We start from the raw sequence: 19,368 nt of genomic DNA, 5'->3' as shown, positions 1-19,368 counted from the left end.
ATTGTGGAGAATGAATAAATACTTATGCCAGTAGTCTTTCCTTGCACATGTGTCATACCACATACTTTACACAAAATTTTTGAAACATTAGAGCTTTACAACAGTATATACATTAAACTTTAGAAAGATGCCATACTAAACACATCTCACATAGCCCTGACAAAAGGAGGGAAACATTGCTGTAGCAATGGAGCTCAGATCCTAATAAGTGACCCAAGAGTCCATTTTTAAGTAAATTTCTCTGTTTCTTTGTAAGGACATATCACTGTGGGTGCTCTACACACCCACAGTGCACGTTGCACAGCAACGTGGAAAAATCTGCCTAAAATAAAAAGATTGGCATCTGCCAGTTTTTTTATTTGAGGCAGATTGGATCTGGTTGGGGCAAGGCAGGTGGGAAAATGTGGTTAGAGAAAGGGTTGAGGAGCCCAGAATTTTTTCATGGTTTATGCTGTCTCTCCACAAGCTTGCACATTGTTAAGAAATTCTTAAATACAGATACATACATGAACACCTCAAATAAAAACAACAATTGTTTTCTGTAGCTATACCTTGATCTTGATTCAACATAGCATTAGGTGCCAGTATATAAGCCATGTAGGATATACCTTACCAACATATAGTTATTTATTAAATATACAATTTTATTCCTGATCATTGCTTGGAACAATAATACAAATATTAAAGTTGTTTGAAAATAATTTTTACTTAAGTTCTCAAATAAATAAACAATTTTTACTACATAATTTTTAATTAAATTTGAAATAAAAAATTATTGGAATAAAAAGAGGAGAATTTTTAAGAAACATTTATCAAATTAATTGCAGTTGTATAAATTATTATTTTTCAAAATTTTTAAATAAAATATCTAGAAATATACAAAAAATTTTTACGAAAATTCTTGATACATACAAGATGTGTCTTTTCACTTAATCCTTTCAAATGTACTTGAGGAAATAACAATTCTACAGCAGAGTTGACCTTTTATTTGAGGCTATTCATCTGCCTCTAAATGTAAAAAAGTTAAAAATATTTATGAAACTCTAAATCAAATAGAATAAAAATATTTTAAAAACAATTTAGTAATAGTAGAATAATATATTTTCTAATAATTGAGTATATCTTTGGTATCTAAATTTCCAAATATTCAAAAGTATTTGATTTTAAAGGGGAGGGCGACCCTTTTTGAGTCTAAGTACTTATAAAGAAATGATATCAAATTTGAATTACTTTTTTAGCTTAATTTAAGTAATTGTTTTTCAATTAGCATTAAAATTTTAAATAATTTCCTAAAATCCATAATTTAAATTGAGATATTTAGAGAATTGACCCAATAGTTTTAAATTAAAATATGTATTTTATATATATATATTTATTTATTTATTTTTAATCTTAAGAAAATAGTTCTTAAATAATTAATGTTTTTGTTTAAATAATTTCCTTATATAAATGATGACCAAATAATAAATGAGAATTTTGTATTTTGAATATAAAATCTTGAATTGAAAGAGAAATGAATAATGAAAAAATAAAGTTTTTGTGTTCATACTCTATAGCAGTGATTCTCAACCTTTTTTTCTTCATGGTACACTTTTAATAATTTAAAAATTTGGCGGCACACAGTTACTTTGGTAAGTACCGCAGGACGTCATAACAGTGATTTTTAAACGTGGTTGGTTATTTAGGTCACATTGTATAAACGCTTTGGTAACTACTGGCAATTACCGGTAACACCGGTTACAATTTCCAAATGTGCCCTAGGAAAGTAGAACCTATTGAACTACTTGTCTGATGTCGCTTATGTACGGGTATTCACAGTGACAACACATTTCAAAAATCTTGCGGCACACTAAAGTGCCACAGCACAGTGGTTGAGAACACTGCTCTATAGAATAATGCATAAGTATTTGATATTGTAAAATTTTTTATATTAAAAGTATTTTGATTAAAAATGTTTTCCTAAAATGACAACAAATATATTTTATATCCTTGCTGTTTTGTCATTTAAAGATTCATTCATTAATAATAATAAATTTAATGATAGTATTTGTTTAAATTGTTTGCATATTTCAAATATGATAAAATATAATTTTAGGTCTGGTTCCTCTACATGTTCGTAGAGGAAGTGAACCCACTCTTACTTATCCAGCTAATAACTGCAGTGATGTAAACAAAAGGTGGTCTACAGCTGTGATTGTAAATAATGGTCATTCAAAACATTCCAGAAATTCTCAGGTAAAAATGCATATAACAGCAATTAATAATAATAATTAACTTTATATTTTTTTTTGTCTGTGCTATTAAATTTTATATTTTCATTATGTTGTGAAAATTATTTTATTATTTTGATACTGATATGTAGATTGATCAATTTATTGTAACAGTTATAAATTAAAACACTTTAGAAACTTAAATCATTTGACATGAAGTTCATGTATATTTATAAACTAAAGTCTGGAGAAGTTGAATTTCATTCAAGATTATGTCTAAAGACTTTAAAATGTCATGATACTGATTTTAAAAAACCATGGTTTTTTTATTAAATATGAGGGGTAGTTGATTAATAAAATCTTCTACTGCAGTGTTCAGTGAAGTGCAGAGATAAACATGTGATCACCATCATCTAATGGTCACAAGTCTACACTCTTAGTTAATGTATGAGTCTATATTCTTAGTTAATGTATTGCATCATTGTATAACAGTCAAGTTTAAACATGAACTTGCCTTTCTCATTCCATGCAAAGCAGCAATTAGTGATTGAAGATTTAACATTGGAAGGTTGCATGCTTATCAAACTTTCACAGTTCTACTTACCCAGTGCTGTTCATGACAATGGATATATGTGTATGAAGTATATTTTGGAAGTAAGTAGTTTCATCATGCAGAAAGGTGTGATAGAGGTGAGAAAACTGTTTTTGATGAAAGAAAACTGGGATAACTAATTTGAGCAACATCAGGAAACTTAAGCTCATATTGATGCACTGATTTGAAGAAATGGAGGAGTAAGGAGAAATTGCTCTTTAGTATACAGATAACCCAAGCTATTTGTTAATATTCTATTTTAAAATAAAATATAAAAAGGCCATTGCTGAATATTACAGAAGACAATTTTAGATATTAATTTTAACATTAAATATAAAACATGTCCAGTCTATTAATAATAATGTGACAAGACTGATAACAGCATTTTAGTAATAAAGCCAACCACTGCTGTATGCCATTGGGCTATATAACAGCTATATTAATAATAAATTACCAAACAATATAGTCCAATGGCATATGGCAGTGGTTGGCTTTATTATTATTATTATTATTATTATTATTATGTATTGGATTTTCATTGAGTTGTTTGTTGATAACAACATTTTTTTTTATATATATATATTTTATTGATTTTATTGAAATAATTTATGAATCAATGTTTATAATTTGTGAACAAAATAGTTTTTTGAATTTAAATTTCAATTCAAATATTTTTTCTACAATTTTATGCTTTTTGATTTAATTTTTAAAAATTGTAATCTGTTCTTGTATATTTTTGTGAACTGTTCTGTAAAAATTTTGTTGTTTATTTTGTAAATTTTTCTTTCTTTTAATTAGGAAGATAGTTCAGATGATTCAGACATTCCAGGTGATAGAGAAGGGGGACTTGGTGAAGAAGTAGTGTCTCATACAAGATTTTCAAGAAGTCCTGGAAGATTATCTGTTGTACGAAATGATTTAGAACTCTATGAATGGCAGGATAAATATGGAAAACAAGTATGTTGTCTTATAATTCTAAAGATTCATAGTAAAACTTATTTTAAAAATTACTAAATTGCAAAACAAAATTATTCGATTGTCATACAGTTCAATTTGTTTCATTTACCATTCGTGCAATACAGGAAATCAAGTGAAAGGTATATATATTTTAATTAAAAGTGAATAATATGATGTAAATTCTAGAGCATCTTTTCTCATTTTATGGCTCCACTTTGTATGTTTGAAAATATTCAGTTAATCACTCATTATTACTAGAATATTCTACAGAAAAGTTTTTTAATTAAAAAAAAAATAAGAAAAATAAAGCATTTAATTGCTCAAAGTTTTCATCTTTTTTTTCTCTTTTTATCCATATTCTTAAGTAATTCTCATAAATTATTTTATTGGAATATTGCTATAAATATAAAGTGTTGATTATAATTGCATGCAGTGTTCAAGTATTACATAAAAAATTGAAGATTAATGCCAGTTAAGTATATCCAGACATTTTTAATTATTTCACTAATTTGACACTTGTTAAATGTTTTCACATAAATTTAATAGCCTATTTATTCACATTTATTAATGCAATATTTTATTATTAAATGATTTAAAATGGTGTTAAAAAGTTGTGAAGATATCTGTTTCTTGAATGTTGATGAATGTTTAAATTTATAACTATCTGTATATTTTAATAAAATATTTATTTTTTCTTTATTATTTTTTTATTTTTATTAATATAATGTATGTATAATAAAGAAAAGTATTTATATGCTGTGCAAAATAAATATTATAGGAAAATATCAATAGCTGTCTAAGGAATAGTATAATTTGTCTGAAAGAGGCTAGAGGCAGGACTAGAGCAATTAAAATATTAAAAGTTTTAATGTAAAGTTTCAGATTTGGTTCTTTGGTAGACTAAATATATTAAATGTTTCTAGATTTTTATTGAGTTTAGGCTAATAAGTAATTTAAGGATTAGAAGAATTGAATTTGCAAATATATAAAGGTAATAGTGGACAAAATCAACTAAGATCAATGTATATTCTACTATTCCTAGGAATAGTTGAATCTATGCCATAGATTCTGAAACATATTTTGAATTTATTTAAAAATTGTTCTTTATCTAGATAATATTAATGATGATCTGAAGATGGGATAAATGTCTCAAAACATGTTTAATCTTGAATGAATATCTGGCCAAGATGCAAGAAAAACCTCTGTTTTTCCCAGCTGCTTCCCCTTTGAGTATTTTAACCAGATAAAAAAAAATTGTACTAATTTTGAGATGCTCTATAACTTTTTAATTTAAACTGTGCTTTTATCTTTCATAAGATCCAAGATAGAATTTGTCCCCATGAGAAGAGAGGTTGGGGTAAATGGTGACTATGCCATAGAGTAGTACCTATACTCTCATGCACTTGCACTGCTAATATGTACAGATACAAGATATAGCTTGGTGGAGTGTTTTTGTAACCTTATATATAAGTTAAATCTGTTTTCAATACTTCATTAATAAATATGATGTGAATAAACTTTAATCTAATAAACAAAATTTAAATTATTTTGAGTTTTAATGAATTTAGATTTATTCTAATCTAAATTGTGTTAAAAAAGTTTTGAAAAATCTGATAAGCTCTATGAAGAAAGTAGGAAGCAAAACTGTGTGATTAAGACATTTAAAATATGTACAATTTTTTTTTCAGAGAAATTCAGATATAATTGAAAATAATCAAAAATAATCTGTTTATTTAATATCTCAAATAATAATAATAATAATAATAATAATAATTCTGTAACATAAAAATTTTTCAATTTCCTCAAACATATACAGGTAATTGCTTTCTTGAAATCCAAGATGTAAACCTTTTTTGTTAAACTCTAACTTTTAGGCTTTCCTGCTCATCCTCAGATATTAACACAATGAGAAAGGGAAAAGGAGGTATGAGGATAAAGCTGGAGTCTTGTTGCACTGATAGAGAATAGTAGGGAGGATGGGAAGTGTTATTTATGAGCAACAACAAAGAACTTTGGAAATAAATTAAAATAGCACATGAAGACTGAAAGAAAGAGATGATTACCATAGTGTTAACAGAGCAGACTTTGAAGAAGGGGTTAACATGAAATGAGAGCAAGCTAGAATATTGTAAATGGTAAGAAAGGGAGAAAATATAAGTTGTGTGGAGAAGATATGAATATATAAGAAGGGGTTAGAGTTGGGGATGATTAATGTGAAGGACAGAGATTCCTTGTCATTTGCACGAAAATTTGTAATAAAGAACTGGTGGGATTAAAGAATAGGTTTCTTTTCCAGAAGACTTAATGAGTAATAGGAGTAAATGAGAATTATTTGGCCGACAGAGAGTGATGGTCATTTTCATATTATATGAGAGTGAAAGTATAATTTGGAAGAGGACAGGAGCTAGTGTTGTTATACATGTGATGTGGCATTTGTTTACAAACTGTTTGTTTTTTGTCACTATTGTGTTGATTCCCCTGAGAAAATCAACACAAAGTCTGAAAATACTAGTTTTGACAGAAATTTTTTACTTCTCAATCTTAGAGAAAGTAGTTAGCTGTACATATTAATACTGTACAATATTGATTTCTGATTTATGTAATTATTTTCATGAAATACTGGGTGGTAGTTAATTAAAGTACTCCTATTCAACATTGTCTAGAGAAATATTTAGCAGTCCAAATATAACCAAATTTGGTGTAGTGGCATTTCTGTAAAAAAAAAATGTACAAAAACTCACCACAATGGTACCTTTGGATCTTAATTTGTATGGTGTTTAGTTTTGAGGACACATTGCAAATTTACAGCCTCAAAAGACTACTACTCACTGCATGTGAAAAGCATTACAGAGGATCAATTATGATTGGATGTTGAATACTATTCGTTATCATCAGGTTTTATACCTTCAGAATGGGGACTACATTGAGCAATATTAAAAAAAATAGAAAATTATTTACTGATTTTGAAAGGTCAGGTTATATGAGTCATTCATTTGTTTTGTGTGACTTTTAACAATATAAATGAATTGTTTTTTGTTTTTTGAAAATACCAAAAGTACATTAAGCTATTCTTCAGTTAGTCCTAGTTGACAACAAAAGTGCTAGATTAATAAACTGTTACTAACTTAATGAATAGTTTTGTATGTTATATAAACCAGACTTGTAGATAGTCAGGGGACTGAAAACTGGGTTAAAAGAAAATACGAAATGCTGAGACTGTTTCTACAAACAGGTGTGAGTGCAAGTTTTGCGCACGCGTTGCTTGCACTCTCCAAAAGATTTTGTTATTTTTATAATGTATTATTATAAGAATACATAAGAGAAATAACAAAATCTTTAAAATAAATCTTTTTTTTTTTTATAACCTTGGCACTTACATTAGCCTGTATTAAGATAACTTTTAGGATTTTGTTTATAATCATTCATGAAAAGATTTTAAAAAAACTATTAATGGTATATAGTATAGGTGGGGAACCTTTTTACCATTAGAGGCCACATTTAAATTAGGCAGCAATAAGAGAGGCCGCATAAGCTGATTGACCTAAGAAAGTGACTTTTGTGAAATTTTTATAGTTTTTCTATAGATTTAACAATTTATTGCATTATATAGAAAAAATAAAATATAATACTACAAATTTTAAATATAATATACATATAAAATAATATTAAAATATTATAAAAAAATACAATAAAAAATATTTTTTTATTCACTAAGTTAGTGACTTATTTGGCTTTGTTTTCTGTTTGACAGTAATTGTATATTTGGATCAAGCTTCGTAACACACAGCTTTAATTGATCCTCTAAATGTGCATCTGTAATTTGCGTTCTTAAATTTGTTTTTATTTTTGACATGAGAGAAAATGTTGTCTCGCAACAGTAGGTACTTCCGAAGCAGGAAAGTAAACGGCGAGCATGTCCAAGTCTGAAACGGATGGTCTGTGGGCCAGAGCCTCGCTCATGCGTGTTAGAGTCCGTTTCAGACTAGTATTCTGACGTCATGTTACAATATGACTGTCTTTGGCGGGATTTTTCGCGTAACTGTCATGGCGTTGATGTTCAATAGTTGTTTGAAACGAACTCTACCATTTTGTACTAGGTGGCAAAGGGCCGCACAAGAACCTCGCGGAGGCCGCATGCGGCCTCGAGGCCGCAGGTTCCCCACCTATGGTATATAGCATAAATTAAACAATACAGAATTTGTGACTTCCTCTGGGAGTCACAAATTCAAAATCTATCATATGGTATGATTGGCTTATTCATGTCACAGGATGGATGGTCCTGTCTAGCCTGTGATTATTATATGAATTCCAAATTTTTTTAAAAGTTTACCTTTCAATATTGTTTTGAAAAAATTAAAAATTTTTATTAAGTGTATAGTTCAAATTTAAATTTATAAAATATATACTAAAAAAATTAATTTATAAAAAGAAAAATATTCTCCTTTTAAAGGAAAGAAATGCAGTTAATAAATTACAGTAGAATCCTGTATAACGTGACGAATTCGTATAACGTGACAAAAAAATTGCGACTAGTACTCATATAGCGCGATAAACAGTCCCATATAACATGTAAGATAAATTTAACATTTTCACATAGTTTCTGATTTTTGTTTAGAAAAGCAAATGTATACACTTGCCTGTTGCTTACATATGAACAGTGAAGCTAACACTTTAAAAAAGTAACAGTTTATAAAAAAATAATAATACATACACATTTAAAGATATAAGAGGAAAATAATTTCAACTTATCAACTTATCAACTTTTCAACAATATTCAACTTTTAATAAAAATAAAAATATGCACTTCACTATTTAACATTTATTCACTATAGGAAGTATCAACAAATAAGTTCCAACGACGCAGTTTTGTTAATATTGGTTGTACAGATTCATCACTTGAATAGTCCATAGTTTCATCTTGATTGTTGTTATCATTTAAAAACAGTTCTTTCTCCAGATCACTTTTGGATTGAAAATAGTGATATACAATCATTCAATTTTCTTTTAAATTCCGTAAACCGCTCTATTGACGGATCAATTTTCATAAAATGTATTTCTAACATTTTGGCTATTTGTAACCCTTTATTTATATCTTCTAAACTCAAAGGTTGCTTTGATGCATTAAAAGTCTGGAGTGAGTTTTCCTCCTCATTATTAGAATGAGAACAATTTGCTAATTCTATTAATTTGATTTCATCAATATATTTATTGTAATTAATTAATTCGGTGATATCTGTCTCATTCATATCAACAAAACCCTCTCCATCAATATTTTGTCCCGCAGTTATTATGCGATTTACATTTGTTTCTGATGGAGTTGGAGAATTTGCTGTAATAACGACATCTGGTCATAACTTTTTCCAACAGGTGTTAAGGGTCGAAGATTTCAGTTCTTTAAGAGATGTTTATTATTTCTATGCAATTTAGTATTGAAAATTCTTTCCAAATTTGCAGAACTATTGAATTCGATTTACAATCAATTTTTTCTAAAATAATTTCAAAAGTATGATGTAAATAAAAAGTTTTAAATGTTTGTATCATCCCTTGGTCCAATGGTTGAAGAATTGATGTTGTGTTGGGTGGCAGACAAACCACTTTAACATTAGGATGATTTAAATTTAAATGTTGGTAAATCTTGAGTGCCTTTTGTTTTATGGTTTCTTCTTTTTCTAATAAAGATGTACTAGACAATATGGCTCATATTTTGCTTTCATTTTGTCTTATTGTTCAAACTGTTGACTCTCGTAAATTCAATTCTTTAGCAATGGTTGCCACTTTCGCACCAGATTTCAATTTATCCAAAATTCTAATTTTGTCGTTCAGAGCTATATGTTTTCTTCTCAACTTCTCTCTTTTTATTTATTTCCGTATGCATAGGTAAAATGTATATTTTTCTTATAAAAATATTATTATAATGCATACAATACTTTTTTATAATTAAGTTACTTGTATTCTGTTTTGATTTCCCTTTATTAAAAGAAACTTTATTTGAAACAAATTAGTTATGTATAACACTAACAGTCTCTTTGCAATGAAATAATATTTCAAACTGAATCACATCTCATTAGCATATTGTGACAACTGTTACAATTTACAGACATGCCTGAATTTGCATAAATTGGTGTGATAATATATGTCCCATATAATGTGGAACGTATCCCCGCATTGTACGAGACTCTACTGTATTATTTAAATATATTACATAATATAGTATAATAAAACTCTAATAAATAATATATAAGCATTACGTAATTTGTATGAGTTAACATTTCACGACTAGTAAATATTAATTGACTAATTTTGAAATATTGCTTATATTTAGGCAAAGTATTATTTGTGATTCAGCCTTTCTACTTTATTACTTTCACCATATTTAAAAAATTACTTTTATTATTTTTATCAAAAGATTTTTAAAATGAATTAGAATACTTTACAATAATCAAATCTTTCAGTACATATGTAAAATTAGCTCTTGCATTATATACAATAAAAAGAAAATAAAAATTGTACATTAGGTCAGCAAAGCATTAAGAATAATTTTTTCAAATGTATGGTAGATAAATATTAGATATTTTAAACATCAAATTTAAACACTATTTTTCTCCAATTTTAGCATATCAAAATATTTAAAATCACATTTTTTGAAATTCTTATGTAACATTAATTTGCTTATTTATTTCATTTAAATAACAGGAAAGAAAAGAACCTTTAGGAGGCTCAGGATCTTCATCTGATTGCCATTCCCCAGATCAAATTGGTGATGATAGTGATGAAGAAAAGTATGTTGAATTAATGAATAAATTTTTGAAATCCTGTATTTAGAGTAAAATATTAAAACTTCAATTATAACACTTTATTAACAGAGAATTGGTTATTATCTTGAAAAAGGATACTGGACCATTAGGAATACATGTTGTACCATATTATGACAAGAATGGAAGGTAATAAATATTTTTACTATGTTCTTAATTATAATTAATTATATATTTAGAGAGAATAACATTTTTAACAAAATTTTAATCTTTTATTGTTTAAATTTATTCATGTTAATTAGGAAATAATATAAAGAATTTATGTATTATATGAAATTATATTTTAAAAAAGTGCATTGAAAAAGAATAACATAACTTGAAACTAAATCAGCACACTAAAAACTGTTGGTTCAAGTTAGAAATGCAAATTATTGTAAAATATTTACAAAAAATATAAGTTAAATTATAAAATGATTATAAAAATTTACTTTTTAAGGGTTAGATATACAAAAATTAAAGTTGCATTATTGTAAAGAATAACAAACCTTTACATTTCTTGTGAAAGTTCTGGCATTGACTATTTTGGTACCACAAATGACAAGAGAATTAATTCTTTGTTAAACATTCTGCAAATATTGTTTTGAGATCGCTATCTATGATCATCCAAACTTTTCAGTATTATTTTTGAATAATAAAGCTGGTCTTTAATAAATCTGCATGAGAAGAGTCTCTTAGATCAGGTTTTCAATTATTCCCAAAATTAATTTAATTTACTGACCTCTTTATATACTGTTACAAAATAAGAATAAATTACAGATAAGATAAAAAAAATTCAGATTGAAATTATTATTATTATTATTGAACATAAATGTAAATCCAAAATTATGTGTTTTAAGGTATTAAAATTTAAAGATATATTTGTTGTTACATACAGTTGTTTTCATTATATTTAAGAATATAATAATAATAAATATGTCTAACAACTCCAAAACAACCCCTGGGTAAATTTATTGACACTTTGAATGTTGTAAACAACTAGGTTAGGAACCTCTGTCGTAGATCAAGAACCAAGAAATAACTTGTACTGACTGAAAATTGTTTGAACATCTGCATATTCAATAATTTTTTTAGTCGTAGTAGTAGTGGATCATTAATGTTAAATACAGCATTGTTTGCTTTTAAGAATGCCATCTAAGCAATATTTGCTAAATATATTTTGGATTCATTTTATGTCAAGTTTTAACTGTGCAACTATTATGTACAGTACATATAGTTTTAGAATAAAGTTAACAAACATATAATTAAAACTAGTATAATTTTTTCATTTCATTTTATATTTCTTACATTGATTTTTACATGTATACTTTATTATATTAGAAGATAATATTAGTAGCATGTAATTTATTAATATATATAAATTGAATATTAAATATGAATAGTATATATTTATATTTTAATGCAAGCTGGAGTTTTCAATGCAAAGAAAGGTAAAATTAATTTTATATCACATAGTATAAAGTTTAATTTTAAAAGTTGTAATTTTTTTATTTACTGTTTAATTAAATGTAAAATTTGAATTAAAATGAATGTGTTATAAATTGTTTCTTCAAGAATAAATTTAATTAGATAAACTGATAAACTTTTAAGTATTAATGTCTTTAAGGTGAAATTAGAAAATGCATAATTCACTATCATCAAATTTTAAAGATCATTAAAACTTTATATTTTTAAAAGTATACATATACCGTGAATGAATTTTCAAGCTATTGGTTAAATAAGTAATTTAGATTAGTAGGAGAGATACACTTCTTCTGGTGGTAGATGTTTGTTTCCGTCATTAGAGGGTGTTAAAATCCTATTTTCAATAATAATAATAATAAATGCAGTTAGACACACTTCTAGTTTCATTGACATATTATTTAAATTCGAAAACAGAATACTTTAAGACATTTAACCATTGAATGACAAAATAATAATTAAATTCTTAAATTGTTTTCTGTTATCCTATTTCTGTTTACAGTTTATAAACAATGTATTTATTTATTTTTTAAATAGTTCTGAGTGGAATTATGAGTAATGAATTAATTCTTTTAGCATACCTGTCAATATTACAGTAGAATGAATTATGTAAAATTAAAATAAAGAAAACCTTTTTTGCAAATTACATTGTAACTGAATTAAAAAGAGCATAGCATGCAAAATCCATTTTAGAAAATGAATTCAAAACAGAGCCATAATTGTGTGTAATCATTCAGTTTAAATTCAGCACATCATTTTGATTATTAAAAATTTTGGACAAAACTGTATGTTAATTTTTATTATTATGGGATGTTCAAATATACCTTATACAGTGTATATTACCAGTGCCTAATGCTATACAGGACCAAAGTCAAGGCATAACTACAGAAAACAAATGTTTTGTTTATGTGCTGTTTGTATATGTATCTGTATTTAAGAATTTCCTGACTTATGTATGTGCTGGTATGAAGTCCTAATGCAGGGATTGTGCCGCATAGTGCTAAAATTGCCACTTGGTGATAGAAATCTCTATTCCATTTATATTGATATTTGTCATGAAATTGAATCACAAAGCATGCTTCAGGAAAAACAGCAGAATGTGGAGTTCCTATATGGTGAGAGTTCTGTGCAACACACACCTGACAATTTCATGACATCACATTGCAAATTTGGGCAGGAAAGTAGGAAGTGATGTTGAGAACTGATGGCAGTTTTTATGTAATGCTACTCAGCATTTCCAGATTGGGGATTTTTTATCGACTGACAGAAAATTTGGTGAATTGTTGGGGTGACATTTTTTTCTACTTTGATCCTTCTTCAATAGATGAAAACAAAAATTTTGACATGACAGAACATGTGAAATACTGTTTAAATATTGTGATCAAATGTGTTTTTGGAATTATTCATTAAAAAATTTTTCTTTAAATGATTCCTGTTTCTAAGTGATAGCTTAACATGTTACTTTTGCTTTCCATTGTCTTAACTCGTAAGGCTACCTGAACCTGAATTATTATGTAAATAAAACTGGTGGTGATAAATAATTTGAAGTGGTGAAAAAATTCAAAATCACCAACCATTTAACCAAACTGTCCAGAGCAATCCCTGCTAATGCAGTGAGACTTCTGTGTAAAGTATGTCGTACAATGTCTGTGCAAGAAAGGACAACTGGCACAATACATATATCACATATATCAACCATTCTCTACAGACACTTTATTTGATATGAGAGTTCTGAGTATTTACTAATTTTTTTAGTCTATGTACTTTGTATGTTGTGAGTGTTTGGTACAGTTATGTCTATGATGTATGTATTTTTTTTGTTTTTGTTTTGTTTGTCAGTGAATGTGATGAATGTTTGTTGTTATGGCTCAGTAATATATTTTGTGCATTGTTTTCTTTGACCATCTGATATGTATTTGTAGTATTGTTCCTGTGTTTATTGTGGTTATTTGTTTGCAAGCTTTTCACATTTTTGTTATTTGGTTATGTCAATGTAAGTAGTTTGTATTAAAAGCTTGCAACCTACTACATTTCCTACTGGTGTCATCTGTGAATGTTGTCTTTTAAGATGTGCTATCTGTATTTATGACCTATTCTTATACAAGAATAGGTCATAAATACATTATTATTATTATTATTACTATTTTTTTTCCTTAGATGTGTCATGTGATAATCTTTATTTCATTGTGCATTGAAATTAATGCATTTTTATCATCATTCTTATAAATTTTCTGATTGAAAATTAAAGTTTTGGTAAATAGTATTTGAATTTTTTTTATTAAGCACAAAATGTTGTGTCAATAAAAAGGTTCAAAATCAAATTAAAATAAGACAAATGATAAGTTTATAGATACTATATTTTAATATGAGTTTAATTAAAATAAATTTTATAAAGTATATCTATTTAACAAATTGTGTTCATACTATTACTTTAGGTTAAGAGCTGAATAATAATTAAATGTATGAAAATTTTGCATTGTTTAATTTGTAATTATGATTATAAATTTTTTGCAAATTGTAAAACATTCTGCATTTTACTTTAGGGATAAAGGATTAATCATACAAGGCATAGAAAAGGGTGGTCGAATTTATCATGATGGACGAATTAGCGTAGGAGATTGCATAATGGAAATAAATGGACATAGACTGTGTGAAGTCAGTTTTCAAACAGCTCAAGAAATTTTTAAGAAAGCACTAGATGCAAATGAGATAAAATTGTCATTATTAAAGGGTTTATCTCATTTTCCTTCAAATGTTTCAAAAAAACTCCCTCCTCCTGTTTATCCTAAGCCAATACTGCAAACAACTAATAATAATTTGAAAGAGCAGAAAGGTATGCTGATTTTCTTTTTTTTTTCCCTTAATATTAACAAGTAAAACGGTGAAGCCATTCTTGGGATGAGACTGTGCCTCGGAGAGCATGAGCAATGCATGCGCAAATCTCACTCTCACATCTCACACTCACGCCTGTTTGTAGAAACAGTCTCAGGATTTTATATTTTATTTTGACCCAGTTCTCAGTCCCCTGACTACCTACAAGTCTGGTTTATTTTATGTGTGTATGATTTGGGCACTAAATACTCTGTGCCAAATTGCAACTCCTGACATGTACTCCTTCAGACCTGTAAGGTGTGCAGTTGTTGACAGCGGCGCAATTTTAGAGACGAGACATAGTCTTGTCAAAAAAAATTTTGAAATTATTGATTTAAATAATAAGTAAAGTTATTAAATTAGTCCTAAATCCAATAAAAGACAATTATTATTTAAAAAATATCAAATATGATCAAAATTTATCTATAATGTATTGAAAAATGTTTCTAAGATTTTTATTTTCTTTAGTTTAGATTAAGATTTAAGGAAGAATTAAGGCATTTTATACTAATTTAATTGTGATTTGATGTGACAAACCTAAAACTTGCAATTCACAAACTTGTATCTTAAGAAATTGCATCAAATAATAACTAGAATAAAAATGACTTTGAATTCCATGAAAGCAGAAGTCAATGATTCTTTAGAAGTTAAATTGGGGTTGTTTCATTTAGTGTTAAATGCTATATTTTTTTTCTAATTTTAATAGATATTTCCAAATTTGATTATAATGAAAGAATAAGTACAAAATTCACATACATAATAAAGTAACAACAAAATAAAGTAAAAAAGATATTATTTAGTTCAAATTACAAAGTAAACCTAGACAAAAATCTTTAAAGAAAGGAATAATTTATGATAAAATTGTCATTTGGATCTAGTTTCTAGTAAGGATTATAAATTGGTTTTGCATGTGTCAATAAAACTACTATAATTTATTGTATATATTAAGTTTGAAAGTTTATCATAATGCTATAAAACATGAATTATTTTAAGTAATAAGTGTTGTGTTGTATTTATATCTAATTATATTTGTATATTACCTAAATAAATTTTTCACGTGATAAACTAAATCCTTTGTGTTTTCTTTCAGATGAAAATTTATCATCATCCACTAAGCCACATATTCATTCTGTCAATACATTGACTTCTAATACTAGAAAAATAGGGAAAAAGATTCATATACAATTGAAGAAAGGTAAATATTGATGATTATTCTCTTTTTACATGCCTTCTCTTATTTCGACATTGGTAATTAAATCTAACATTCCTTTTCTGTTTTTCTCATGAGATAAATATTTTGTCTATTGGCTATATCCATCCAATGTTTTAGTCAACTAACATGATTTGTTCATTACCAATCTTTCTTTCTGTTCTTTAAATCCTACTAGTGATTGAAATTTATTAATCCTTTTTTTCTTATGATATGAAGGCAAGTCAAAACAAATACTTCCCCTCATATGATGATATCTTTTTGGGTGACAACACCAGCAATGTTCATGAGTTCTTCAGTTAACACACACAAGTCTGTGGAACTGTCTGTTTATTCCTGGCCTTTGAAAAATGTCTTGAATCATCAAAATACTGTGGACTATAGAAAAACTTCTTTGCTAATGTTTATTTTAACCTTTCATATGCTTCTACAGCTGTTTTTCACAAGTGTAAGCAAAATTTCACTGTTGCATACTACTTTTCATGATCAGTCTCCATTTTGTAATAGAAAAGCAACAGATTGATATTTGCTCTGAACCAAATGAAGTGTCATATTTCCATGCAATTTATTGGACAGAAGCATTCTTCAGTGATATAGATCCAGAATTTATGAATGCTGTATTTTTATCAGGAAGAAGTCAGTCTGTTTTGACTTGTCCTCATAATCCTAGAAATTTTAACTCCCTTTAATGTATTTAGGCTTCACTTTGATTCCCTTTTCCAGTACTGCCACTAAGGCAGTATTATTTTTTAATCCAACAGATCTCACCATATGAATCCATATTTCTATTCATATAGAAATATGGACTTACAAGATGGTTGTTTCATAATGAAATACTGATCTTAAGAAATATTTAATTTGATTTTTATTATCTTAGTTTGGATGCTGTTAATCAATAGACTAATTAATTATTTTTTTTAAGAAAACTTCTGTTATTTTTATTTCTTTTTTATTTTCTTGGACACATTTCCAATTGGAGATGATTAAAATTTCTAAATAGTTACATTCTTCACTTATTTTACTTGAAATTTTATTCTATTAGCTGGCAATTAACTGGTGTTTTCTACTTGAAAATTATATAATTACTATATTTATTACTATTAAACTATATTATGATAAATTATTTTAAAGATTATTTTTATAACAATATTATAGGTTGTTATGGTTTAGGATTTAGTGTTACCACCAGGGATAATCCTGCTGGTAAAAATTGTCCAATATATATAAAAAATATACTCCCCAAAGGTTCAGCCATAGAAGATGGAAAATTGAAACCTGGTGACAGATTACTAGAGGTAAAGAAAAGCTCTGTATTTCAATTTTAACATTTTAACAAACTTACATAACAGTAATGTTATAATAGGTTAATGGAGTAGAGGTGACTGGTAAATCACAAGATGAAGTGGTTACAATGTTAAGAAGTATTCCACAAGATGAAATTGCTAACTTATTGATTTCAAGACAAATATCAGATGCAGCATCTCCAAGTCCTAACTTACCAAGAAAATTAGTAAGTTTAGTAAGTTATTAAACACATTAAATTAGGATAATAGAGATTGTGGATATATGTATATATAATATGATATATTTATTAATGTATCAAAATATCATATATATCATATCATAATAATGAAATAAAGAATAAAACTTTCTATCATTATATTAAGGAAAACACTAAAAACTTTAAAAGAACCACACATTTTTTTTTACAGATTTTTATTAATTTTTTAAAATACTTTTATTGCAACAGCAAGGATCCAAAATTTAAAAAAATCATTGATTGAATATTTTAGAATATTTAAAAGTTTTTAAAATCATGTTGTTTTATACATGATGTTTTAGATATTTAATTTTTGAATTTTGGTGTATACATACATATTTTGAAAATAAAACAAATTTTACAGAATAGTTTCAACTGTAATTTATTCCTAAATATATTCCTAGCTTAACAATATTCTTTTATTAAATATAATAGATCTTTTATCAAAACTAATTAAGCATAGTTCTTTGTGAAATTACTGTCATAATGAATTGATGGTCATAAAATAAAATTTCATAAAGCACATTGCTATTATATTTTATTCTATGAAGATATTAATGTATTAACTTCTTTAGCCTACAGAGAATACAGGAGAAGAAGAATATGGTTTATTAAGTAAACATAGAGAAATTATAACACTTGAGATTCCTCTTAATGATACTGGATCTGCTGGGTTAGGAGTCAGTGTAAAGGGGAAAACATCAACAATTAATGGTCATTCCACAGATTTAGGTATTTTTGTAAAATCAGTCATACATGGTGGTGCAGCTTCAAAGGTAAGTTTAAAAGTTTTATTGAATAATTACAGTATAGGGTAAATTAGGAAATCAAGATTTTACCACAGGAATACATTTAATCTACAGCTAGAATATAAGATAAATTTAAAAAAAAAAAATAGAAAAATAATGTAAGAATTTGATAATTTTCTAGAATTATAGGGTGTTCCAAAAAGAATGCTACCATTTAAAGTATTGTAATTATGTTAATTATTATTTGAGAACCTAGTAATATACATTAAAAAATTGGAAGAAATTGTTCAAGTTTTACATCTGCCCATTACAATATCTCAATGTGTGCACCTAATCACGTGGCACATGTCCAACCAATACTCAAATTCTTTCTACACTTGCTACAGCATATCTGTTATCACTCCTCTCACAGCAGCCACAATTCTACAGCTCCTGCAGATTACTCACATTACACAATGATGATTTGCAAAAACAATATCGACTTTGCAAACTGTAAAGTACACAAAACATCATCTCTATTGTGGAGTTACCATTTTTGTTTATAGCACTTTCTAGAGACAGTAGGCAAAAATATGTTTGAATGCAGATGGGAGATGAAGCTCAGACAGTTATTCTATTACATTAAAAAATTGCCAGGACGAATTCACATTAAGAAAAAATATATATTTCTTTCTGGACTATACATACAAATGAGTCCGACTCCTCCTGTCCTTTCACACGCATCAATAGTTATTCTATTGATTTGGTGTACATCATATACTTCTCAGGTAATACTTATAATTAACATAACTACAGTAATTTAAGTATTTAATATATATATATATATTATATATATAATTTAAGTATGTACACACACACGCACACAAAATATAAGGTTTTGATTGTTAAAATATTTTTAATTTTTGGAATTCAAAATGACTACTTTTTGAAAAAGAATATTAAAAATTTTTATTTCAGTACTAATATATG

The 19,368-nt window shown here is 27.0% G+C and overlaps 1 protein-coding gene across 1 annotated transcript in view; it reads left to right on the top strand.

The window, feature by feature from the left end:
• The window catches only part of LOC136988224 (partitioning defective 3 homolog), a 54,327-nt gene that overhangs the window by 14,796 nt on the left and 20,163 nt on the right, over positions 1 to 19,368 (top strand). Inside the window, 9 exon segments of the mRNA XM_067286077.1 lie at positions 2,096 to 2,235; positions 3,601 to 3,759; positions 10,453 to 10,538; positions 10,623 to 10,700; positions 14,573 to 14,862; positions 15,991 to 16,095; positions 17,266 to 17,405; positions 17,474 to 17,620; positions 18,226 to 18,426. Of these exon segments, the coding sequence (XP_067142178.1) occupies positions 2,096 to 2,235; positions 3,601 to 3,759; positions 10,453 to 10,538; positions 10,623 to 10,700; positions 14,573 to 14,862; positions 15,991 to 16,095; positions 17,266 to 17,405; positions 17,474 to 17,620; positions 18,226 to 18,426 (1,346 nt within the window).

Source organism: Centruroides vittatus, unplaced genomic scaffold (assembly GCF_030686945.1).
Source record: "Centruroides vittatus isolate TY-2023 unplaced genomic scaffold, ASM3068694v2 scaffold_324, whole genome shotgun sequence".
Classification (NCBI taxonomy): Eukaryota; Metazoa; Arthropoda; class Arachnida; order Scorpiones; family Buthidae; genus Centruroides; species Centruroides vittatus.
This window is presented reverse-complemented; position numbering and strand designations above follow the sequence as displayed.